Source organism: Pongo pygmaeus, chromosome 7 (assembly GCF_028885625.2).
Source record: "Pongo pygmaeus isolate AG05252 chromosome 7, NHGRI_mPonPyg2-v2.0_pri, whole genome shotgun sequence".
NCBI classification, from domain to species: Eukaryota; Metazoa; Chordata; class Mammalia; order Primates; family Hominidae; genus Pongo; species Pongo pygmaeus.
In genome coordinates, this window is record NC_072380.2 from 8,073,541 (window position 1) to 8,097,396 (window position 23,856).

The 23,856-nt window shown below is 48.9% G+C and overlaps 4 protein-coding genes across 4 annotated transcripts; all 4 read left to right on the forward strand.

Moving 5' to 3' along the window:
* Positions 1-1,730: 1,730 nt before the first annotated feature.
* LOC129043211 (ubiquitin carboxyl-terminal hydrolase 17-like protein 22) lies at positions 1,731-3,320 on the forward strand. The gene has a single exon (XM_054499944.2). It carries the CDS (start codon positions 1,731-1,733, stop codon positions 3,318-3,320), a length of 1,590 nt encoding a protein of 529 aa, XP_054355919.1.
* Positions 3,321-11,060: 7,740 nt separating this feature from the next.
* On the forward strand, positions 11,061-13,438 carry LOC129043213 (putative ubiquitin carboxyl-terminal hydrolase 17-like protein 23). Its single transcript, XM_063669421.1, has 4 exons — positions 11,061-11,603; positions 12,306-12,426; positions 13,144-13,263; positions 13,383-13,438. The coding sequence occupies exons 1-4, from the start codon at positions 11,061-11,063 to the stop codon at positions 13,436-13,438; spliced, it is 840 nt and encodes a 279-aa protein (XP_063525491.1).
* Positions 13,439-15,722: 2,284 nt separating this feature from the next.
* Positions 15,723-18,100, forward strand: LOC129043214 (ubiquitin carboxyl-terminal hydrolase 17-like protein 6). Its single transcript, XM_054499947.2, has 3 exons — positions 15,723-17,088; positions 17,806-17,925; positions 18,045-18,100. Exons 1-3 carry the CDS (start codon positions 15,723-15,725, stop codon positions 18,098-18,100), a joined length of 1,542 nt encoding a protein of 513 aa, XP_054355922.2.
* Positions 18,101-20,378: 2,278 nt separating this feature from the next.
* LOC129043216 (ubiquitin carboxyl-terminal hydrolase 17-like protein 6) lies at positions 20,379-23,324 on the forward strand. The gene is made up of 4 exons (XM_054499948.2): positions 20,379-21,744; positions 22,462-22,581; positions 22,860-22,945; positions 23,271-23,324. Exons 1-4 carry the CDS (start codon positions 20,379-20,381, stop codon positions 23,322-23,324), a joined length of 1,626 nt encoding a protein of 541 aa, XP_054355923.2.
* The last annotated feature ends 532 nt before the right edge of the window (positions 23,325-23,856 follow it).

Here is a 23,856-nt window from a genome sequence, read left to right on the forward strand (position 1 = left end):
GCCCATGAAAAGACAAGGGAAAGAAACGGGGCCGAAGGTCACAGTCCTCTCATTCCACCATCCTTCTTTAAATCATCCTAATTTCATGGGCCCTGAGGCCAGGGCTGTTTCTTTACACCTCGAGGCCTTGGCGCCGGGACTCAATTCTGCCCTGTTGCTTACTGTCTGAGACATTTTGGGAAAATCCCTAGAGCCAGGATCTCCATTCCTGGTAAGCCAGAGAGCCTGAAGACACACCCAAATTCTGACCCTCTTAGCTCAGGGAACATGTCCACCTTCGTCAGCATTAAAATTTTTGCACCAGATGTGCTAACTGCAATTCCACCATACAATGCCTAACTGGAAATGGAGGCAACATCTCAGATCCTGAACAATTGATGCGAGAATCCGTGAGACACACGGCTTATTTGGGCCTTTTGCCACTGAAACAAGGGCCAGTATTAACAACGTTATACAATCCTCTGATTCACTCCCTGCTTTTCAATCTCTGCGATGCTTTCTTCTTGAGACAGGGCCTCACTCCCGTCACCCGGGCTTTTCTACGGTATAATTTTCCTTGTTTGCTTTTGTCAAATTGGGAACTTTTTATTTCATCTCTATCAAATGTTGAACCATTATCACATACGTATGAAAATATTACCACCCATACTGTGAGATATGTTGCTTTTATTTTCATCATTTCTTTCATAAACCAAAGGTTTTAGTTGGGATACCTTCTGATATCTCAAGACTTTTGTTTCATGTTTTCTTAAACTGCCGTCGGACGTCTGAAACCGCTGACTGTAGCATGTCATGACTATTTCTCTTTTCTGGTAAACCTCAATTTGGGGAATGTCATCAATTAGTCTCTCGGTGATTGCGTGATTTCACGAAAGTCTTTCACATTCTACTTTGTGCACTGAGTATCTCTTCAAACTTCAGTGCATGTTTCTACCACTTGATGCTTTATTATATGGGAATCTAACTTTCACAAGAGCATTTCAGGCAAAGACTTGTCTTGTTCCCCACTGGCAGGCAATTTCACTCGGATACACAATCAATAGGCTGAGCATGGAAAGGTTACCGCTGGAAGGTCTGTTTGATTCCACGGATCTCTCCTTTCTTATTGAGGAAAAAAAAATACGCTGTGCTAATTACTGTACTTCATTGACTATTCTCCAGTCAGAAAGCGCACTTCCGACTTCTTGTCCTTCAATCGCTGAAGGGATGATGGTATCTGCCAAAAGCACACACTTGAAAGTACATCCCAGCACAAACACACACACACACACACACACACACACACACAAACACGGACACACACACACAAGCGCGCACACACACACGGCTTCATAGGTAAAGATTTCTTCCCTGACATTGTTTTACCTAAAATAAGGCAAGTGTGTGGCCACTGTCCCAACCCGGTTACACTCGTATTCTACGTGCCTATCAGCCTGAGGAGTAATTGGATTCAGGTGTTCTGGAAAGCATGATGTGGGCTGTGTCTGTTGAATTCCCAGCAACGCAAGGGGACACACCCTGTGACTCCTTCCTTAATTGAGTGCTGATATTTGATTGGTTTATCGCGCACCTGATGGGTGGGTGGGGTGTTCGCGGTTGGTGGGGGTGAGGTATATAAGGGCTGATGCGGCCAGACAGCTCCTCATTTGAACACCCTCTCGGAAGAGATAGCGTCTTTCTGCAACCCGCGGTCCCAGCAGAAAAACCTTGTGATCCTTGTTCCAGGCGACATGGAGGACGACTCACTCTGCTTGGGAGGGGAGTGGCAGTTGAACCGCTTTTCAAAACTCACATGTTCTGGGCCAGGTGCAGCTTTTGCTGAAATCCAGCGGACTTCTCTCCCTGAGAAGTCACCACTCTCATCTGAGACCCGTGTCGACCTCTGTGATGATTTGGCTCCTGTGGCAAGACAGCTTGCTCCCAGGGAGCAGCTTCCTCTGAGTAGCAGGAGACCTGCTGCGGTGGGGGCTGGGCTCCAGAATATGGGAAATACCTGCTACGTGAATGCTTCCCTGCAGTGCCTGACATACACACCGCCCCTTGCCAACTACATGCTGTCCCGGGAGCACTCTCAAACTTGTCATGGTCACAAGGGCTGCATGCTCTGTACTATGCAAGCTCACATCACACGGGCCCTCCACCGTCCTGGCCATGTCATCCAGCCCTCACGGGCATTGGCTGCCGGCTTCCATAGAGGCAAGCAGGAAGACGCCCATGAATTTCTGATGTTCACTGTGGATGCCATGAAAAAGGCATGCCTTCCCGGGCACAAGCTGGTAGATCATCACTCTAAGGACACCACCCTCATGCACCAAATATTTGGAGGGTACTGGAGATCTCAAATCAAGTGTCTCCACTGCCAGGGCATTTCAGACACCTTTGACCCTTACCTGGACATCGCCCTGGATATCCAGGCAGCTCAGAGTGTGAAGCAAGCTTTGGAACAGTTGGTGAAGCCCGAAGAACTCAATGGAGAGAATGCCTATCATTGTGGTCTTTGTCTCCAGAAGGCGCCGGCCTCCAAGACGTTAACTTTGCACACTTCTGCCAAGGTCCTCATCCTTGTATTGAAGAGATTCTCCCATGTCACAGGCAACAAACTTGCCAAGAGTGTGCAATATCCTGAGTGCCTTGACATGCAGCCATACGTGTCTCAGCAGAACGCAGGACCTCTTGTCTATGTCCTCTATGCTGTGCTGGTCCACGCCGGGTGGAGCTGTCACAACGGACATTACTTCTCTTATGTCAAAGCTCAAGAAGGCCAGTGGTATAAAATGGATGATGCCGAGGTCACTGCCTCTGGCATCACTTCTGTCCTGAGTCAACAGGCCTATGTCCTCTTTTACATCCAGAAGAGTGAATGGGAAAGACACAGTGAGAGTGTGTCAAGAGGCAGGGAAGCAAGAGCCCTTGGCGCTGAAGACACAGACAGGCGAGCAACGCAAGGAGAGCTCAAGAGAGACCCCTGCCTCCAGGTACCCGAGTTGGACGAGCACTTGGTGGAAACGGCCACTCAGGAAAGCACCTTAGACCACTGGAAATTCCTCCAAGAGCAAAACAAAACCAAGCCTGACTTCAACGTCAGAAAAGTCGAAGGTACCCTGCCTCCCAACGTACTTGTGATTCATCAATCGAAATACAAGTGTGGGATGAAAAACCACCATCCTGAACAGCAAAGCTCCCTGCTAAACCTCTCCTCAACGAACCCGACAGATCACGAGTCCATGAACACTGGCACACTCGCTTCTCTGCAAGGGAGGACCAGGAGATCCAAAGGGAAGAACAAACACAGCAAGAGGGCTCTGCTTCTGTGCCAGTGAGCTCAGTGGATGTGCCGACCCACACATAGGGGTGCGCAAACTCACACACACACACACCCACAAGCACGCACGCAAACACACACACACCCACACAAACACGAACACTGCCAATCCTAAGTAAAGTAATGAGGAGCCCAAGTTTCTGTCTGTACAACACGGACAACGCAGACAACCTCTGGAGGGACTGTCTGTGTGTTTGTGTTCACGGTAGATGACATTCAGTGTGTATTTCTGAATATGACCTGTTGACGTGTAGGTTTGCGTGTGAGGTTATTGCAGGGGACTGGGTTGACTATTTTCTCCTGGGGTGTGTTTCACTCGTCAGTTGTTGGTCGGCATGAGAAGGTGAAATTTTGTTAATGTGGGACATCCGTGGATCCTTCTCGCCAACTTGAGTCGTGGAAACTGGAATGCATTTGGAAGATAGGAACGGTGCTCTTCTTTCTTACCCTGACTCGCCGTTTTTACACTGGTTTTCGAATGGACCTCAGGCGCCCTAGGACTTGTGCACTTGGTGGAACCCACAGAACGCCGGAAACAGACAGACCGACTTGCCTGTTTCACGGTGTCCAATTCCAATGAGTTGAAACGGAAAATTTTCCCACTGGCATGTAAGTCATTTGGAAGTAAGTCGTATTGGTAGTCAAGGAAATCACACACAGGAGTGTGTGTCTTCAACGAAACTAAATTCAGAAAGCCCTGAAATCAATCTCATTTGGTGTGTTTACAGACGGCATCTGGGGAGATTCCGGGTCATTCGTCCAGCTGCGAAAGGTGCATCTCTGAAGCCCAGTCCCTGTCCTGCAATCAGACTTATTTATCCGACGTGGTGTTTCAGTGGAAATGATTGTGGGAAATGACCACTTCCTTTTCTGTATTTGCTGATTAGGTTTCATGGTCCCTGTCTCGTTAGGTGCAGTGATCAGAATTGACCAACCCCTGAGGAAGGTTGTCCAGTGCACAACCCAGGGCTCGGTAGAACCGCAGAATCTTGGGTGCAACCCTGCTCAAGCACCCAAATGTGCACACGAACAGGGTTTCTGTGTGACGTGTGTGAAAACTACAGTGTGATGCGAATGACTCGCAGACAGTTTATCCATTGGGCTCCCCTCAAAATCAGTTATGAGCATGAAAGGACACCGATGCCCAGGTCCCGGCTCCAGGAATAAGACCCTCCAGGGTCTAGTGTGAAGCCACGGCATCTGGATTGCTCAGGCTTCTGGGGATCATTCTCCTGAGAAGGGTGGCTCCTTTCTCCCTGTGGAGCATCTTTCAAAACAGTGCTCCTTTCTTCCCCCAGGACACTCGACATCAGGCGCAGGAAGCCTTCTGATTGAGCACACCTGGCCCATGAAAAGACAAGGGAAAGAAACGGGGCCGAAGGTCACAGTCCTCTCATTCCACCATCCTTCTTTAAATCATCCTAATTTCATGGGCCCTGAGGCCAGGGCTGTTTCTTTACACCTCGAGGCCTTGGCGCCGGGACTCAATTCTGCCCTGTTGCTTACTGTCTGAGACATTTTGGGAAAATCCCTAGAGCCAGGATCTCCATTCCTGGTAAGCCAGAGAGCCTGAAGACACACCCAAATTCTGACCCTCTTAGCTCAGGGAACATGTCCACCTTCGTCAGCATTAAAATTTTTGCACCAGATGTGCTAACTGCAATTCCACCATACAATGCCTAACTGGAAATGGAGGCAACATCTCAGATCCTGAACAATTGATGCGAGAATCCGTGAGACACACGGCTTATTTGGGCCTTTTGCCACTGAAACAAGGGCCAGTATTAACAACGTTATACAATCCTCTGATTCACTCCCTGCTTTTCAATCTCTGCGATGCTTTCTTCTTGAGACAGGGCCTCACTCCCGTCACCCGGGCTTTTCTACGGTATAATTTTCCTTGTTTGCTTTTGTCAAATTGAGAACTTTTTATTTCATCTCTATCAAATGTTGATCCATTATCACATACGTATGAAAATATTACCACCCATACTGTGAGATATGTTGCTTTTATTTTCATCATTTCTTTCATAAACCAAAGGTTTTAGTTGGGATACCTTCTGATATCTCAAGACTTTTGTTTCATGTTTTCTTAAACTGCCGTCGGACGTCTGAAACCGCTGACTGTAGCATGTCATGACTATTTCTCTTTTCTGGTAAACCTCAATTTGGGGAATGTCATCAATTAGTCTCTCGGTGATTGCGTGATTTCACGAAAGTCTTTCACATTCTGCTTTGTGCACTGAGTATCTCTTCAAACTTCAGTGCATGTTTCTACCACTTGATGCTTTATTATATGGGAATCTAACTTTCACAAGAGCATTTCAGGCAAAGACTTGTCTTGTTCCCCACTGGCAGGCAATTTCACTCGGATACACAATCAATAGGCTGAGCATGGAACGGTTATCGCTGGAAGGTCTGTTTGATTCCACGGATCTCTCCTTTCTTATTGAGGAAAAAAAAATACGCTGTGCTAATTACTGTACTTCATTGACTATTCTCCAGTCAGAAAGCGCACTTCCGACTTCTTGTCCTTCAATCGCTGAAGGGATGATGGTATCTGCCAAAAGCACACACTTGAAAGTACATTCCAGCACAAACACACACACACACACACACACACACAGACAAACACGGACACACACACACAAGCGCGCACACACACACGGCTTCATAGGTAAAGATTTCTTCCCTGACATTGTTTTACCTAAAATAAGGCAAGTGTGTGGCCACTGTCCCAACCCGGTTACACTCGTATTCTACGTGCCTATCAGCCTGAGGAGTAATTGGATTCAGGTGTTCTGGAAAGCATGATGTGGGCTGTGTCTGTTGAATTCCCAGCAACGCAAGGGGACACACCCTGTGACTCCTTCCTTAATTGAGTGCTGATATTTGATTGGTTTATCGCGCACCTGATGGGTGGGTGGGGTGTTCGCGGTTGGTGGGGGTGAGGTATATAAGGGCTGATGCGGCCAGACAGCTCCTCATTTGAACACCCTCTCGGAAGAGATAGCGTCTTTCTGCAACCCGCGGTCCCAGCAGAAAAACCTTGTGATCCTTGTTCCAGGCGACATGGAGGACGACTCACTCTGCTTGGGAGGGGAGTGGCAGTTGAACCGCTTTTCAAAACTCACATGTTCTGGGCCAGGTGCAGCTTTTGCTGAAATCCAGCGGACTTCTCTCCCTGAGAAGTCACCACTCTCATCTGAGACCCGTGTCGACCTCGGTGATGATTTGGCTCCTGTGGCAAGACAGCTTGCTCCCAGGGAGCAGCTTCCTCTGAGTAGCAGGAGACCTGCTGCGGTGGGGGCTGGGCTCCAGAATATGGGAAATACCTGCTACGTGAATGCTTCCCTGCAGTGCCTGACATACACACCGCCCCTTGCCAACTACATGCTGTCCCGGGAGCACTCTCAAACTTGTCATGGTCACAAGGGCTGCATGCTCTGTACTATGCAAGCTCACATCACACGGGCCCTCCACCGTCCTGGCCATGTCATCCAGCCCTCACGGGCATTGGCTGCTGGCTTCCATAGAGGCAAGCAGGAAGACGCCCATGAATTTCTGATGTTCACTGTGGATGCCATGAAAAAGGCATGCCTTCCCGGGCACAAGCTGGTAGATCATCACTCTAAGGACACCACCCTCATGCACCAAATATTTGGAGGGTACTGGAGATCTCAAATCAAGTGTCTCCACTGCCAGGGCATTTCAGACACCTTTGACCCTTACCTGGACATCGCCCTGGATATCCAGGCAGCTCAGAGTGTGAAGCAAGCTTTGGAACAGTTGGTGAAGCCCGAAGAACTCAATGGAGAGAATGCCTATCATTGTGGTCTTTGTCTCCAGAAGGCGCCGGCCTCCAAGACGTTAACTTTGCACACTTCTGCCAAGGTCCTCATCCTTGTATTGAAGAGATTCTCCCATGTCACAGGCAACAAACTTGCCAAGAGTGTGCAATATCCTGAGTGCCTTGACATGCAGCCATACGTGTCTCAGCAGAACGCAGGACCTCTTGTCTATGTCCTCTATGCTGTGCTGGTCCACGCCGGGTGGAGCTGTCACAACGGACATTACTTCTCTTATGTCAAAGCTCAAGAAGGCCAGTGGTATAAAATGGATGATGCCGAGGTCACTGCCTCTGGCATCACTTCTGTCCTGAGTCAACAGGCCTATGTCCTCTTTTACATCCAGAAGAGTGAATGGGAAAGACACAGTGAGAGTGTGTCAAGAGGCAGGGAAGCAAGAGCCCTTGGCGCTGAAGACACAGACAGGCGAGCAACGCAAGGAGAGCTCAAGAGAGACCCCTGCCTCCAGGTACCCGAGTTGGACGAGCACTTGGTGGAAACGGCCACTCAGGAAAGCACCTTAGACCACTGGAAATTCCTCCAAGAGCAAAACAAAACCAAGCCTGACTTCAACGTCAGAAAAGTCGAAGGTACCCTGCCTCCCAACGTACTTGTGATTCATCAATCGAAATACAAGTGTGGGATGAAAAACCACCATCCTGAACAGCAAAGCTCCCTGCTAAACCTCTCCTCAACGAACCCGACAGATCACGAGTCCATGAACACTGGCACACTCGCTTCTCTGCAAGGGAGGACCAGGAGATCCAAAGGGAAGAACAAACACAGCAAGAGGGCTCTGCTTCTGTGCCAGTGAGCTCAGTGGATGTGCCGACCCACACATAGGGGTGCGCAAACACACACACACACACACCCCCACAAGCACGCACGCAAACACACACACACCCACACAAACACGAACACTGCCAATCCTAAGTAAAGTAATGAGGAGCCCAAGTTTCTGTCTGTACAACACGGACAACGCAGACAACCTCTGGAGGGACTGTCTGTGTGTTTGTGTTCACGGTAGATGACATTCAGTGTGTATTTCTGAATATGACCTGTTGACGTGTAGGTTTGCGTGTGAGGTTATTGCAGGGGACTGGGTTGACTATTTTCTCCCGGGGTGTGTTTCACTCGTCAGTTGTTGGTCGGCATGAGAAGGTGAAATTTTGTTAATGTGGGACATCCGTGGATCCTTCTCGCCACCTTGAGTCGTGGAAACTGGAATGCATTTGGAAGATAGGAACGGTGCTCTTCTTTCTTACCCTGACTCGCCGTTTTTACACTGGTTTTTGAATGGACCTCAGGCGCCCTAGGACTTGTGCACTTGGTGGAACCCACAGAACGCCGGAAACAGACAGACCGACTTGCCTGTTTCACGGTGTCCAATTCCAATGAGTTGAAACGGAAAATTTTCCCACTGGCATGTAAGTCATTTGGAAGTAAGTCGTATTGGTAGTCAAGGAAATCACACACAGGAGTGTGTGTCTTCAACGAAACTAAATTCAGAAAGCCCTGAAATCAATCTCATTTGGTGTGTTTACAGACGGCATCTGGGGAGATTCCGGGTCATTCGTCCAGCTGCGAAAGGTGCATCTCTGAAGCCCAGTCCCTGTCCTGCAATCAGACTTATTTATCCGACGTGGTGTTTCAGTGGAAATGATTGTGGGAAATGACCACTTCCTTTTCTGTATTTGCTGATTAGGTTTCATGGTCCCTGTCTCGTTAGGTGCAGTGATCAGAATTGACCAACCCCTGAGGAAGGTTGTCCAGTGCACAACCCAGGGCTCGGTAGAACCGCAGAATCTTGGGTGCAACCCTGCTCAAGCACCCAAATGTGCACACGAACAGGGTTTCTGTGTGACGTGTGTGAAAACTACAGTGTGATGCGAATGACTCGCAGACAGTTTATCCATTGGGCTCCCCTCAAAATCAGTTATGAGCATGAAAGGACACCGATGCCCAGGTCCCGGCTCCAGGAATAAGACCCTCCAGGGTCTAGTGTGAAGCCACGGCATCAGGATTGCTCAGGCTTCTGGGGATCATTCTCCTGAGAATGGTGGCTCCTTTCTCCCTGTGGAGCATCTTTCAAAACAGTGCTCCTTTCTTCCCCCAGGACACTCGACATCACGCGCAGGAAGCCTTCTGATTGAGCACACCTGGCCCATGAAAAGACAAGGGAAAGAAACGGGGCCGAAGGTCACAGTCCTCTCATTCCACCATCCTTCTTTAAATCATCCTAATTTCATGGGCCCTGAGGCCAGGGCTGTTTCTTTACACCTCGAGGCCTTGGCGCCGGGACTCAATTCTGCCCTGTTGCTTACTGTCTGAGACATTTTGGGAAAATCCCTAGAGCCAGGATCTCCATTCCTGGTAAGCCAGAGAGCCTGAAGACACACCCAAATTCTGACCCTCTTAGCTCAGGGAACATGTCCACCTTCGTCAGCATTAAAATTTTTGCACCAGATGTGCTAACTGCAATTCCACCATACAATGCCTAACTGGAAATGGAGGCAACATCTCAGATCCTGAACAATTGATGCGAGAATCCGTGAGACACACGGCTTATTTGGGCCTTTTGCCACTGAAACAAGGGCCAGTATTAACAACGTTATACAATCCTCTGATTCACTCCCTGCTTTTCAATCTCTGCGATGCTTTCTTCTTGAGACAGGGCCTCACTCCCGTCACCCGGGCTTTTCTACGGTATAATTTTCCTTGTTTGCTTTTGTCAAATTGGGAACTTTTTATTTCATCTCTATCAAATGTTGAACCATTATCACATACGTATGAAAATATTACCACCCATACTGTGAGATATGTTGCTTTTATTTTCATCATTTCTTTCATAAACCAAAGGTTTTAGTTGGGATACCTTCTGATATCTCAAGACTTTTGTTTCATGTTTTCTTAAACTGCCGTCGGACGTCTGAAACCGCTGACTGTAGCATGTCATGACTATTTCTCTTTTCTGGTAAACCTCAATTTGGGGAATGTCATCAATTAGTCTCTCGGTGATTGCGTGATTTCACGAAAGTCTTTCACATTCTACTTTGTGCACTGAGTATCTCTTCAAACTTCAGTGCATGTTTCTACCACTTGATGCTTTATTATATGGGAATCTAACTTTCACAAGAGCATTTCAGGCAAAGACTTGTCTTGTTCCCCACTGGCAGGCAATTTCACTCGGATACACAATCAATAGGCTGAGCATGGAAAGGTTACCGCTGGAAGGTCTGTTTGATTCCACGGATCTCTCCTTTCTTATTGAGGAAAAAAAAATACGCTGTGCTAATTACTGTACTTCATTGACTATTCTCCAGTCAGAAAGCGCACTTCCGACTTCTTGTCCTTCAATCGCTGAAGGGATGATGGTATCTGCCAAAAGCACACACTTGAAAGTACATCCCAGCACAAACACACACACACACACACACACACACACACAAACACGGACACACACACACAAGCGCGCACACACACACGGCTTCATAGGTAAAGATTTCTTCCCTGACATTGTTTTACCTAAAATAAGGCAAGTGTGTGGCCACTGTCCCAACCCGGTTACACTCGTATTCTACGTGCCTATCAGCCTGAGGAGTAATTGGATTCAGGTGTTCTGGAAAGCATGATGTGGGCTGTGTCTGTTGAATTCCCAGCAACGCAAGGGGACACACCCTGTGACTCCTTCCTTAATTGAGTGCTGATATTTGATTGGTTTATCGCGCACCTGATGGGTGGGTGGGGTGTTCGCGGTTGGTGGGGGTGAGGTATATAAGGGCTGATGCGGCCAGACAGCTCCTCATTTGAACACCCTCTCGGAAGAGATAGCGTCTTTCTGCAACCCGCGGTCCCAGCAGAAAAACCTTGTGATCCTTGTTCCAGGCGACATGGAGGACGACTCACTCTGCTTGGGAGGGGAGTGGCAGTTGAACCGCTTTTCAAAACTCACATGTTCTGGGCCAGGTGCAGCTTTTGCTGAAATCCAGCGGACTTCTCTCCCTGAGAAGTCACCACTCTCATCTGAGACCCGTGTCGACCTCTGTGATGATTTGGCTCCTGTGGCAAGACAGCTTGCTCCCAGGGAGCAGCTTCCTCTGAGTAGCAGGAGACCTGCTGCGGTGGGGGCTGGGCTCCAGAATATGGGAAATACCTGCTACGTGAATGCTTCCCTGCAGTGCCTGACATACACACCGCCCCTTGCCAACTACATGCTGTCCCGGGAGCACTCTCAAACTTGTCATGGTCACAAGGGCTGCATGCTCTGTACTATGCAAGCTCACATCACACGGGCCCTCCACCGTCCTGGCCATGTCATCCAGCCCTCACGGGCATTGGCTGCTGGCTTCCATAGAGGCAAGCAGGAAGACGCCCATGAATTTCTGATGTTCACTGTGGATGCCATGAAAAAGGCATGCCTTCCCGGGCACAAGCTGGTAGATCATCACTCTAAGGACACCACCCTCATGCACCAAATATTTGGAGGGTACTGGAGATCTCAAATCAAGTGTCTCCACTGCCAGGGCATTTCAGACACCTTTGACCCTTACCTGGACATCGCCCTGGATATCCAGGCAGCTCAGAGTGTGAAGCAAGCTTTGGAACAGTTGGTGAAGCCCGAAGAACTCAATGGAGAGAATGCCTATCATTGTGGTCTTTGTCTCCAGAAGGCGCCGGCCTCCAAGACGTTAACTTTGCACACTTCTGCCAAGGTCCTCATCCTTGTATTGAAGAGATTCTCCCATGTCACAGGCAACAAACTTGCCAAGAGTGTGCAATATCCTGAGTGCCTTGACATGCAGCCATACGTGTCTCAGCAGAACGCAGGACCTCTTGTCTATGTCCTCTATGCTGTGCTGGTCCACACCGGGTGGAGCTGTCACAACGGACATTACTTCTCTTATGTCAAAGCTCAAGAAGGCCAGTGGTATAAAATGGATGATGCCGAGGTCACTGCCTCTGGCATCACTTCTGTCCTGAGTCAACAGGCCTATGTCCTCTTTTACATCCAGAAGAGTGAATGGGAAAGACACAGTGAGAGTGTGTCAAGAGGCAGGGAAGCAAGAGCCCTTGGCGCTGAAGACACAGACAGGCGAGCAACGCAAGGAGAGCTCAAGAGAGACCCCTGCCTCCAGGTACCCGAGTTGGACGAGCACTTGGTGGAAACGGCCACTCAGGAAAGCACCTTAGACTACTGGAAATTCCTCCAAGAGCAAAACAAAACCAAGCCTGACTTCAACGTCAGAAAAGTCGAAGGTACCCTGCCTCCCAACGTACTTGTGATTCATCAATCGAAATACAAGTGTGGGATGAAAAACCACCATCCTGAACAGCAAAGCTCCCTGCTAAACCTCTCCTCAACGAACCCGACAGATCACGAGTCCATGAACACTGGCACACTCGCTTCTCTGCAAGGGAGGACCAGGAGATCCAAAGGGAAGAACAAACACAGCAAGAGGGCTCTGCTTCTGTGCCAGTGAGCTCAGTGGATGTGCCGACCCACACATAGGGGTGCGCAAACACACACACACACACACCCCCACAAGCACGCACGCAAACACACACACACCCACACAAACACGAACACTGCCAATCCTAAGTAAAGTAATGAGGAGCCCAAGTTTCTGTCTGTACAACACGGACAACGCAGACAACCTCTGGAGGGACTGTCTGTGTGTTTGTGTTCACGGTAGATGACATTCAGTGTGTATTTCTGAATATGACCTGTTGACGTGTAGGTTTGCGTGTGAGGTTATTGCAGGGGACTGGGTTGACTATTTTCTCCCGGGGTGTGTTTCACTCGTCAGTTGTTGGTCGGCATGAGAAGGTGAAATTTTGTTAATGTGGGACATCCGTGGATCCTTCTCGCCACCTTGAGTCGTGGAAACTGGAATGCATTTGGAAGATAGGAACGGTGCTCTTCTTTCTTACCCTGACTCGCCGTTTTTACACTGGTTTTTGAATGGACCTCAGGCGCCCTAGGACTTGTGCACTTGGTGGAACCCACAGAACGCCGGAAACAGACAGACCGACTTGCCTGTTTCACGGTGTCCAATTCCAATGAGTTGAAACGGAAAATTTTCCCACTGGCATGTAAGTCATTTGGAAGTAAGTCGTATTGGTAGTCAAGGAAATCACACACAGGAGTGTGTGTCTTCAACGAAACTAAATTCAGAAAGCCCTGAAATCAATCTCATTTGGTGTGTTTACAGACGGCATCTGGGGAGATTCCGGGTCATTCGTCCAGCTGCGAAAGGTGCATCTCTGAAGCCCAGTCCCTGTCCTGCAATCAGACTTATTTATCCGACGTGGTGTTTCAGTGGAAATGATTGTGGGAAATGACCACTTCCTTTTCTGTATTTGCTGATTAGGTTTCATGGTCCCTGTCTCGTTAGGTGCAGTGATCAGAATTGACCAACCCCTGAGGAAGGTTGTCCAGTGCACAACCCAGGGCTCGGTAGAACCGCAGAATCTTGGGTGCAACCCTGCTCAAGCACCCAAATGTGCACACGAACAGGGTTTCTGTGTGACGTGTGTGAAAACTACAGTGTGATGCGAATGACTCGCAGACAGTTTATCCATTGGGCTCCCCTCAAAATCAGTTATGAGCATGAAAGGACACCGATGCCCAGGTCCCGGCTCCAGGAATAAGACCCTCCAGGGTCTAGTGTGAAGCCACGGCATCTGGATTGCTCAGGCTTCTGGGGATCATTCTCCTGAGAAGGGTGGCTCCTTTCTCCCTGTGGAGCATCTTTCAAAACAGTGCTCCTTTCTTCCCCCAGGACACTCGACATCAGGCGCAGGAAGCCTTCTGATTGAGCACACCTGGCCCATGAAAAGACAAGGGAAAGAAACGGGGCCGAAGGTCACAGTCCTCTCATTCCACCATCCTTCTTTAAATCATCCTAATTTCATGGGCCCTGAGGCCAGGGCTGTTTCTTTACACCTCGAGGCCTTGGCGCCGGGACTCAATTCTGCCCTGTTGCTTACTGTCTGAGACATTTTGGGAAAATCCCTAGAGCCAGGATCTCCATTCCTGGTAAGCCAGAGAGCCTGAAGACACACCCAAATTCTGACCCTCTTAGCTCAGGGAACATGTCCACCTTCGTCAGCATTAAAATTTTTGCACCAGATGTGCTAACTGCAATTCCACCATACAATGCCTAACTGGAAATGGAGGCAACATCTCAGATCCTGAACAATTGATGCGAGAATCCGTGAGACACACGGCTTATTTGGGCCTTTTGCCACTGAAACAAGGGCCAGTATTAACAACGTTATACAATCCTCTGATTCACTCCCTGCTTTTCAATCTCTGCGATGCTTTCTTCTTGAGACAGGGCCTCACTCCCGTCACCCGGGCTTTTCTACGGTGTAATTTTCCTTGTTTGCTTTTGTCAAATTGGGAACTTTTTATTTCATCTCTATCAAATGTTGATCCATTATCACATACGTATGAAAATATTACCACCCATACTGTGAGATATGTTGCTATTATTTTCATCATTTCTTTCATAAACCAAAGGTTTTAGTTGGGATACCTTCTGATATCTCAAGACTTTTGTTTCATGTTTTCTTAAACTGCCGTCGGACGTCTGAAACCGCTGACTGTAGCATGTCATGACTATTTCTCTTTTCTGGTAAACCTCAATTTGGGGAATGTCATCAATTAGTCTCTCGGTGATTGCGTGATTTCACGAAAGTCTTTCATATTCTGCTTTGTGCACTGAGTATCTCTTCAAACTTCAGTGCATGTTTCTACCACTTGATGCTTTATTATATGGGAATCTAACTTTCACAAGAGCATTTCAGGCAAAGACTTGTCTTGTTCCCCACTGGCAGGCAATTTCACTCGGATACACAATCAATAGGCTGAGCATGGAAAGGTTATCGCTGGAAGGTCTGTTTGATTCCACGGATCTCTCCTTTCTTATTGAGGAAAAAAAAATACGCTGTGCTAATTACTGTACTTCATTGACTATTCTCCAGTCAGAAAGCGCACTTCCGACTTCTTGTCCTTCAATCGCTGAAGGGATGATGGTATCTGCCAAAAGCACACACTTGAAAGTACATCCCAGCACAAACACACACACACACACACACACACACAAACACGGACACACACACACAAGCGCGCACACACACACGGCTTCATAGGTAAAGATTTCTTCCCTGACATTGTTTTACCTAAAATAAGGCAAGTGTGTGGCCACTGTCCCAACCCGGTTACACTCGTATTCTACGTGCCTATCAGCCTGAGGAGTAATTGGATTCAGGTGTTCTGGAAAGCATGATGTGGGCTGTGTCTGTTGAATTCCCAGCAATGCAAGGGGACACACCCTGTGACTCCTTCCTTAATTGAGTGCTGATATTTGATTGGTTTATCGCGCACCTGATGGGTGGGTGGGGTGTTCGCGGTTGGTGGGGGTGAGGTATATAAGGGCTGATGCGGCCAGACAGCTCCTCATTTGAACACCCTCTCGGAAGAGATAGCGTCTTTCTGCAACCCGCGGTCCCAGCAGAAAAACCTTGTGATCCTTGTTCCAGGCGACATGGAGGACGACTCACTCTGCTTGGGAGGGGAGTGGCAGTTGAACCGCTTTTCAAAACTCACATGTTCTGGGCCAGGTGCAGCTTTTGCTGAAATCCAGCGGACTTCTCTCCCTGAGAAGTCACCACTCTCATCTGAGACCCGTGTCGACCTCTGTGATGATTTGGCTCCTGTGGCAAGACAGCTTGCTCCCAGGGAGCAGCTTCCTCTGAGTAGCAGGAGACCTGCTGCGGTGGGGGCTGGGCTCCAGAATATGGGAAATACCTGCTACGTGAATGCTTCCCTGCAGTGCCTGACATACACACCGCCCCTTGCCAACTACATGCTGTCCCGGGAGCACTCTCAAACTTGTCATGGTCACAAGGGCTGCATGCTCTGTACTATGCAAGCTCACATCACACGGGCCCTCCACCGTCCTGGCCATGTCATCCAGCCCTCACGGGCATTGGCTGCTGGCTTCCATAGAGGCAAGCAGGAAGACGCCCATGAATTTCTGATGTTCACTGTGGATGCCATGAAAAAGGCATGCCTTCCCGGGCACAAGCTGGTAGATCATCACTCTAAGGACACCACCCTCATGCACCAAATATTTGGAGGGTACTGGAGATCTCAAATCAAGTGTCTCCACTGCCAGGGCATTTCAGACACCTTTGACCCTTACCTGGACATCGCCCTGGATATCCAGGCAGCTCAGAGTGTGAAGCAAGCTTTGGAACAGTTGGTGAAGCCCGAAGAACTCAATGGAGAGAATGCCTATCATTGTGGTCTTTGTCTCCAGAAGGCGCCGGCCTCCAAGACGTTAACTTTGCACACTTCTGCCAAGGTCCTCATCCTTGTATTGAAGAGATTCTCCCATGTCACAGGCAACAAACTTGCCAAGAGTGTGCAATATCCTGAGTGCCTTGACATGCAGCCATACGTGTCTCAGCAGAACGCAGGACCTCTTGTCTATGTCCTCTATGCTGTGCTGGTCCACGCCGGGTGGAGCTGTCACAACGGACATTACTTCTCTTATGTCAAAGCTCAAGAAGGCCAGTGGTATAAAATGGATGATGCCGAGGTCACTGCCTCTGGCATCACTTCTGTCCTGAGTCAACAGGCCTATGTCCTCTTTTACATCCAGAAGAGTGAATGGGAAAGACACAGTGAGAGTGTGTCAAGAGGCAGGGAAGCAAGAGCCCTTGGCGCTGAAGACACAGACAGGCGAGCAACGCAAGGAGAGCTCAAGAGAGACCCCTGCCTCCAGGTACCCGAGTTGGACGAGCACTTGGTGGAAACGGCCACTCAGGAAAGCACCTTAGACTACTGGAAATTCCTCCAAGAGCAAAACAAAACCAAGCCTGACTTCAACGTCAGAAAAGTCGAAGGTACCCTGCCTCCCAACGTACTTGTGATTCATCAATCGAAATACAAGTGTGGGATGAAAAACCACCATCCTGAACAGCAAAGCTCCCTGCTAAACCTCTCCTCAACGAACCCGACAGATCACGAGTCCATGAACACTGGCACACTCGCTTCTCTGCAAGGGAGGACCAGGAGATCCAAAGGGAAGAACAAACACAGCAAGAGGGCTCTGCTTCTGTGCCAGTGAGCTCAGTGGATGTGCCGACCCACACATAGGGGTGCGCAAACACACACACACACACACCCCCACAAGCACGCACGCAAACACACACACACCCACACAAACACGAACACTGCCAATCCTAAGTAAAGTAATGAGGAGCCCAAGTTTCTGTCTGTACAACACGGACAACGCAGACAACCTCTGGAGGGACTGTCTGTGTGTTTGTGTTCACGGTAGATGACATTCAGTGTGTATTTCTGAATATGACCTGTTGACGTGTAGGTTTGCGTGTGAGGTTATTGCAGGGGACTGGGTTGACTATTTTCTCCCGGGGTGTGTTTCACTCGTCAGTTGTTGGTCGGCATGAGAAGGTGAAATTTTGTTAATGTGGGACATCCGTGGATCCTTCTCGCCACCTTGAGTCGTGGAAACTGGAATGCATTTGGAAGATAGGAACGGTGCTCTTCTTTCTTACCCTGACTCGCCGTTTTTACACTGGTTTTTGAATGGACCTCAGGCGCCCTAGGACTTGTGCACTTGGTGGAACCCACAGAACGCCGGAAACAGACAGACCGACTTGCCTGTTTCACGGTGTCCAATTCCAATGAGTTGAAACGGAAAATTTTCCCACTGGCATGTAAGTCATTTGGAAGTAAGTCGTATTGGTAGTCAAGGAAATCACACACAGGAGTGTGTGTCTTCAACGAAACTAAATTCAGAAAGCCCTGAAATCAATCTCATTTGGTGTGTTTACAGACGGCATCTGGGGAGATTCCGGGTCATTCGTCCAGCTGCGAAAGGTGCATCTCTGAAGCCCAGTCCCTGTCCTGCAATCAGACTTATTTATCCGACGTGGTGTTTCAGTGGAAATGATTGTGGGAAATGACCACTTCCTTTTCTGTATTTGCTGATTAGGTTTCATGGTCCCTGTCTCGTTAGGTGCAGTGATCAGAATTGACCAACCCCTGAGGAAGGTTGTCCAGTGCACAACCCAGGGCTCGGTAGAACCGCAGAATCTTGGGTGCAACCCTGCTCAAGCACCCAAATGTGCACACGAACAGGGTTTCTGTGTGACGTGTGTGAAAACTACAGTGTGATGCGAATGACTCGCAGACAGTTTATCCATTGGGCTCCCCTCAAAATCAGTTATGAGCATGAAAGGACACCGATGCCCAGGTCCCGGCTCCAGGAATAAGACCCTCCAGGGTCTAGTGTGAAGCCACGGCATCTGGATTGCTCAGGCTTCTGGGGATCATTCTCCTGAGAAGGGTGGCTCCTTTCTCCCTGTGGAGCATCTTTCAAAACAGTGCTCCTTTCTTCCCCCAGGACACTCGACATCAGGCGCAGGAAGCCTTCTGATTGAGCACACCTGGCCCATGAAAAGACAAGGGAAAGAAACGGGGCCGAAGGTCACAGTCCTCTCATTCCACCATCCTTCTTTAAATCATCCTAATTTCATGGGCCCTGAGGCTGTTTCTTTACACCTCGAGGCCTTGGCGCCGGGACTCAATTCTGCCCTGTTGCTTACTGTCTGAGACATTTTGGGAAAATCCCTAGAGCCAGGATCTCCATTCCTGGTAAGCCAGAGAGCCTGAAGACACACCCAAATTCTGACCCTCTTAGCTCAGGGAACATGTCCACCTTCGTCAGCATTAAAATTTTTGCACCAGATGTGCTAACTGCAATTCCACCATACAATGCCTAACTGGAAATGGAGGCAACATCTCAGATCCTGAACAATTGATGCGAGAATCCGTGAGACACACGGCTTATTTGGGCCTTTTGCCACTGAAACAAGGGCCAGTATTAACAACGTTATACAATCCTCTGATTCACTCCCTGCTTTTCAATCTCTGCGATGCTTTCTTCTTGAGACAGGGCCTCACTCCCGTCACCCGGGCTTTTCTACGGTGTAATTTTCCTTGTTTGCTTTTGTCAAATTGGGAACTTTTTATTTCATCTCTATCAAATGTTGATCCATTATCACATACGTATGAAAATATTACCACCCATACTGTGAGATATGTTGCTATTATTTTCATCATTTCTTTCATAAACCAAAGGTTTTAGTTGGGATACCTTCTGATATCTCAAGACTTTTGTTTCATGTTTTCTTAAACTGCCGTCGGACGTCTGAAACCGCTGACTGTAGCATGTCATGACTATTTCTCTTTTCTGGTAAACCTCAATTTGGGGAATGTCATCAATTAGTCTCTCGGTGATTGCGTGATTTCACGAAAGTCTTTCATATTCTGCTTTGTGCACTGAGTATCTCTTCAAACTTCAGTGCATGTTTCTACCACTTGATGCTTTATTATATGGGAATCTAACTTTCACAAGAGCATTTCAGGCAAAGACTTGTCTTGTTCCCCACTGGCAGGCAATTTCACTCGGATACACAATCAATAGGCTGAGCATGGAAAGGTTATCGCTGGAAGGTCTGTTTGATTCCACGGATCTCTCCTTTCTTATTGAGGAAAAAAAAATACGCTGTGCTAATTACTGTACTTCATTGACTATTCTCCAGTCAGAAAGCGCACTTCCGACTTCTTGTCCTTCAATCGCTGAAGGGATGATGGTATCTGCCAAAAGCACACACTTGAAAGTACATCCCAGCACAAACACACACACACACACACACACACACAAACACGGACACACACACACAAGCGCGCACACACACACGGCTTCATAGGTAAAGATTTCTTCCCTGACATTGTTTTACCTAAAATAAGGCAAGTGTGTGGCCACTGTCCCAACCCGGTTACACTCGTATTCTACGTGCCTATCAGCCTGAGGAGTAATTGGATTCAGGTGTTCTGGAAAGCATGATGTGGGCTGTGTCTGTTGAATTCCCAGCAATGCAAGGGGACACACCCTGTGACTCCTTCCTTAATTGAGTGCTGATATTTGATTGGTTTATCGCGCACCTGATGGGTGGGTGGGGTGTTCGCGGTTGGTGGGGGTGAGGTATATAAGGGCTGATGCGGCCAGACAGCTCCTCATTTGAACACCCTCTCGGAAGAGATAGCGTCTTTCTGCAACCCGCGGTCCCAGCAGAAAAACCTTGTGATCCTTGTTCCAGGCGACATGGAGGACGACTCACTCTGCTTGGGAGGGGAGTGGCAGTTGAACCGCTTTTCAAAACTCACATGTTCTGGGCCAGGTGCAGCTTTTGCTGAAATCCAGCGGACTTCTCTCCCTGAGAAGTCACCACTCTCATCTGAGACCCGTGTCGACCTCTGTGATGATTTGGCTCCTGTGGCAAGACAGCTTGCTCCCAGGGAGCAGCTTCCTCTGAGTAGCAGGAGACCTGCTGCGGTGGGGGCTGGGCTCCAGAATATGGGAAATACCTGCTACGTGAATGCTTCCCTGCAGTGCCTGACATACACACCGCCCCTTGCCAACTACATGCTGTCCCGGGAGCACTCTCAAACTTGTCATGGTCACAAGGGCTGCATGCTCTGTACTATGCAAGCTCACATCACACGGGCCCTCCACCGTCCTGGCCATGTCATCCAGCCCTCACGGGCATTGGCTGCTGGCTTCCATAGAGGCAAGCAGGAAGACGCCCATGAATTTCTGATGTTCACTGTGGATGCCATGAAAAAGGCATGCCTTCCCGGGCACAAGCTGGTAGATCATCACTCTAAGGACACCACCCTCATGCACCAAATATTTGGAGGGTACTGGAGATCTCAAATCAAGTGTCTCCACTGCCAGGGCATTTCAGACACCTTTGACCCTTACCTGGACATCGCCCTGGATATCCAGGCAGCTCAGAGTGTGAAGCAAGCTTTGGAACAGTTGGTGAAGCCCGAAGAACTCAATGGAGAGAATGCCTATCATTGTGGTCTTTGTCTCCAGAAGGCGCCGGCCTCCAAGACGTTAACTTTGCACACTTCTGCCAAGGTCCTCATCCTTGTATTGAAGAGATTCTCCCATGTCACAGGCAACAAACTTGCCAAGAGTGTGCAATATCCTGAGTGCCTTGACATGCAGCCATACGTGTCTCAGCAGAACGCAGGACCTCTTGTCTATGTCCTCTATGCTGTGCTGGTCCACGCCGGGTGGAGCTGTCACAACGGACATTACTTCTCTTATGTCAAAGCTCAAGAAGGCCAGTGGTATAAAATGGATGATGCCGAGGTCACTGCCTCTGGCATCACTTCTGTCCTGAGTCAACAGGCCTATGTCCTCTTTTACATCCAGAAGAGTGAATGGGAAAGACACAGTGAGAGTGTGTCAAGAGGCAGGGAAGCAAGAGCCCTTGGCGCTGAAGACACAGACAGGCGAGCAACGCAAGGAGAGCTCAAGAGAGACCCCTGCCTCCAGGTACCCGAGTTGGACGAGCACTTGGTGGAAACGGCCACTCAGGAAAGCACCTTAGACTACTGGAAATTCCTCCAAGAGCAAAACAAAACCAAGCCTGACTTCAACGTCAGAAAAGTCGAAGGTACCCTGCCTCCCAACGTACTTGTGATTCATCAATCGAAATACAAGTGTGGGATGAAAAACCACCATCCTGAACAGCAAAGCTCCCTGCTAAACCTCTCCTCAACGAACCCGACAGATCACGAGTCCATGAACACTGGCACACTCGCTTCTCTGCAAGGGAGGACCAGGAGATCCAAAGGGAAGAACAAACACAGCAAGAGGGCTCTGCTTCTGTGCCAGTGAGCTCAGTGGATGTGCCGACCCACACATAGGGGTGCGCAAACACACACACACACACACCCCCACAAGCACGCACGCAAACACACACACACCCACACAAACACGAACACTGCCAATCCTAAGTAAAGTAATGAGGAGCCCAAGTTTCTGTCTGTACAACACGGACAACGCAGACAACCTCTGGAGGGACTGTCTGTGTGTTTGTGTTCACGGTAGATGACATTCAGTGTGTATTTCTGAATATGACCTGTTGACGTGTAGGTTTGCGTGTGAGGTTATTGCAGGGGACTGGGTTGACTATTTTCTCCCGGGGTGTGTTTCACTCGTCAGTTGTTGGTCGGCATGAGAAGGTGAAATTTTGTTAATGTGGGACATCCGTGGATCCTTCTCGCCACCTTGAGTCGTGGAAACTGGAATGCATTTGGAAGATAGGAACGGTGCTCTTCTTTCTTACCCTGACTCGCCGTTTTTACACTGGTTTTTGAATGGACCTCAGGCGCCCTAGGACTTGTGCACTTGGTGGAACCCACAGAACGCCGGAAACAGACAGACCGACTTGCCTGTTTCACGGTGTCCAATTCCAATGAGTTGAAACGGAAAATTTTCCCACTGGCATGTAAGTCATTTGGAAGTAAGTCGTATTGGTAGTCAAGGAAATCACACACAGGAGTGTGTGTCTTCAACGAAACTAAATTCAGAAAGCCCTGAAATCAATCTCATTTGGTGTGTTTACAGACGGCATCTGGGGAGATTCCGGGTCATTCGTCCAGCTGCGAAAGGTGCATCTCTGAAGCCCAGTCCCTGTCCTGCAATCAGACTTATTTATCCGACGTGGTGTTTCAGTGGAAATGATTGTGGGAAATGACCACTTCCTTTTCTGTATTTGCTGATTAGGTTTCATGGTCCCTGTCTCGTTAGGTGCAGTGATCAGAATTGACCAACCCCTGAGGAAGGTTGTCCAGTGCACAACCCAGGGCTCGGTAGAACCGCAGAATCTTGGGTGCAACCCTGCTCAAGCACCCAAATGTGCACACGAACAGGGTTTCTGTGTGACGTGTGTGAAAACTACAGTGTGATGCGAATGACTCGCAGACAGTTTATCCATTGGGCTCCCCTCAAAATCAGTTATGAGCATGAAAGGACACCGATGCCCAGGTCCCGGCTCCAGGAATAAGACCCTCCAGGGTCTAGTGTGAAGCCACGGCATCAGGATTGCTCAGGCTTCTGGGGATCATTCTCCTGAGAATGGTGGCTCCTTTCTCCCTGTGGAGCATCTTTCAAAACAGTGCTCCTTTCTTCCCCCAGGACACTCGACATCACGCGCAGGAAGCCTTCCGATTGAGCACACCTGGCCCATGAAAAGACAAGGGAAAGAAACGGGGCCGAAGGTCACAGTCCTCTCATTCCACCATCCTTCTTTAAATCATCCTAATTTCATGGGCCCTGAGGCCAGGGCTGTTTCTTTACACCTCGAGGCCTTGGCGCCGGGACTCAATTCTGCCCTGTTGCTTACTGTCTGAGACATTTTGGGAAAATCCCTAGAGCCAGGATCTCCATTCCTGGTAAGCCAGAGAGCCTGAAGACACACCCAAATTCTGACCCTCTTAGCTCAGGGAACATGTCCACCTTCGTCAGCATTAAAATTTTTGCACCAGATGTGCTAACTGCAATTCCACCATACAATGCCTAACTGGAAATGGAGGCAACATCTCAGATCCTGAACAATTGATGCGAGAATCCGTGAGACACACGGCTTATTTGGGCCTTTTGCCACTGAAACAAGGGCCAGTATTAACAACGTTATACAATCCTCTGATTCACTCCCTGCTTTTCAATCTCTGCGATGCTTTCTTCTTGAGACAGGGCCTCACTCCCGTCACCCGGGCTTTTC

Coding starts and splice junctions, on each gene's coding strand:
- LOC129043214 (XM_054499947.2), top strand. CDS start 15,723: ATGGAGGACGACTCACTCTGCTTGGGAGGGGAGTGGCAGTTGAACCGC. Junction 17,089..17,805: donor CAACGTCAGAAAAGTCGAAG/GTACCCTGCCTC, acceptor AATGGACCTCAG/GCGCCCTAGGACTTGTGCAC. Junction 17,926..18,044: donor GAAAATTTTCCCACTGGCAT/GTAAGTCATTTG, acceptor GTGTGTTTACAG/ACGGCATCTGGGGAGATTCC.
- LOC129043213 (XM_063669421.1), top strand. CDS start 11,061: ATGGAGGACGACTCACTCTGCTTGGGAGGGGAGTGGCAGTTGAACCGC. Junction 11,604..12,305: donor CATGCCTTCCCGGGCACAAG/CTGGTAGATCAT, acceptor CCCTGCCTCCAG/GTACCCGAGTTGGACGAGCA. Junction 13,264..13,382: donor GAAAATTTTCCCACTGGCAT/GTAAGTCATTTG, acceptor GTGTGTTTACAG/ACGGCATCTGGGGAGATTCC.
- LOC129043216 (XM_054499948.2), top strand. CDS start 20,379: ATGGAGGACGACTCACTCTGCTTGGGAGGGGAGTGGCAGTTGAACCGC. Junction 22,582..22,859: donor GAAAATTTTCCCACTGGCAT/GTAAGTCATTTG, acceptor TTTGCTGATTAG/GTTTCATGGTCCCTGTCTCG. Junction 22,946..23,270: donor AGTGCACAACCCAGGGCTCG/GTAGAACCGCAG, acceptor TTCTTCCCCCAG/GACACTCGACATCACGCGCA.
- LOC129043211 (XM_054499944.2), top strand. CDS start 1,731: ATGGAGGACGACTCACTCTGCTTGGGAGGGGAGTGGCAGTTGAACCGC.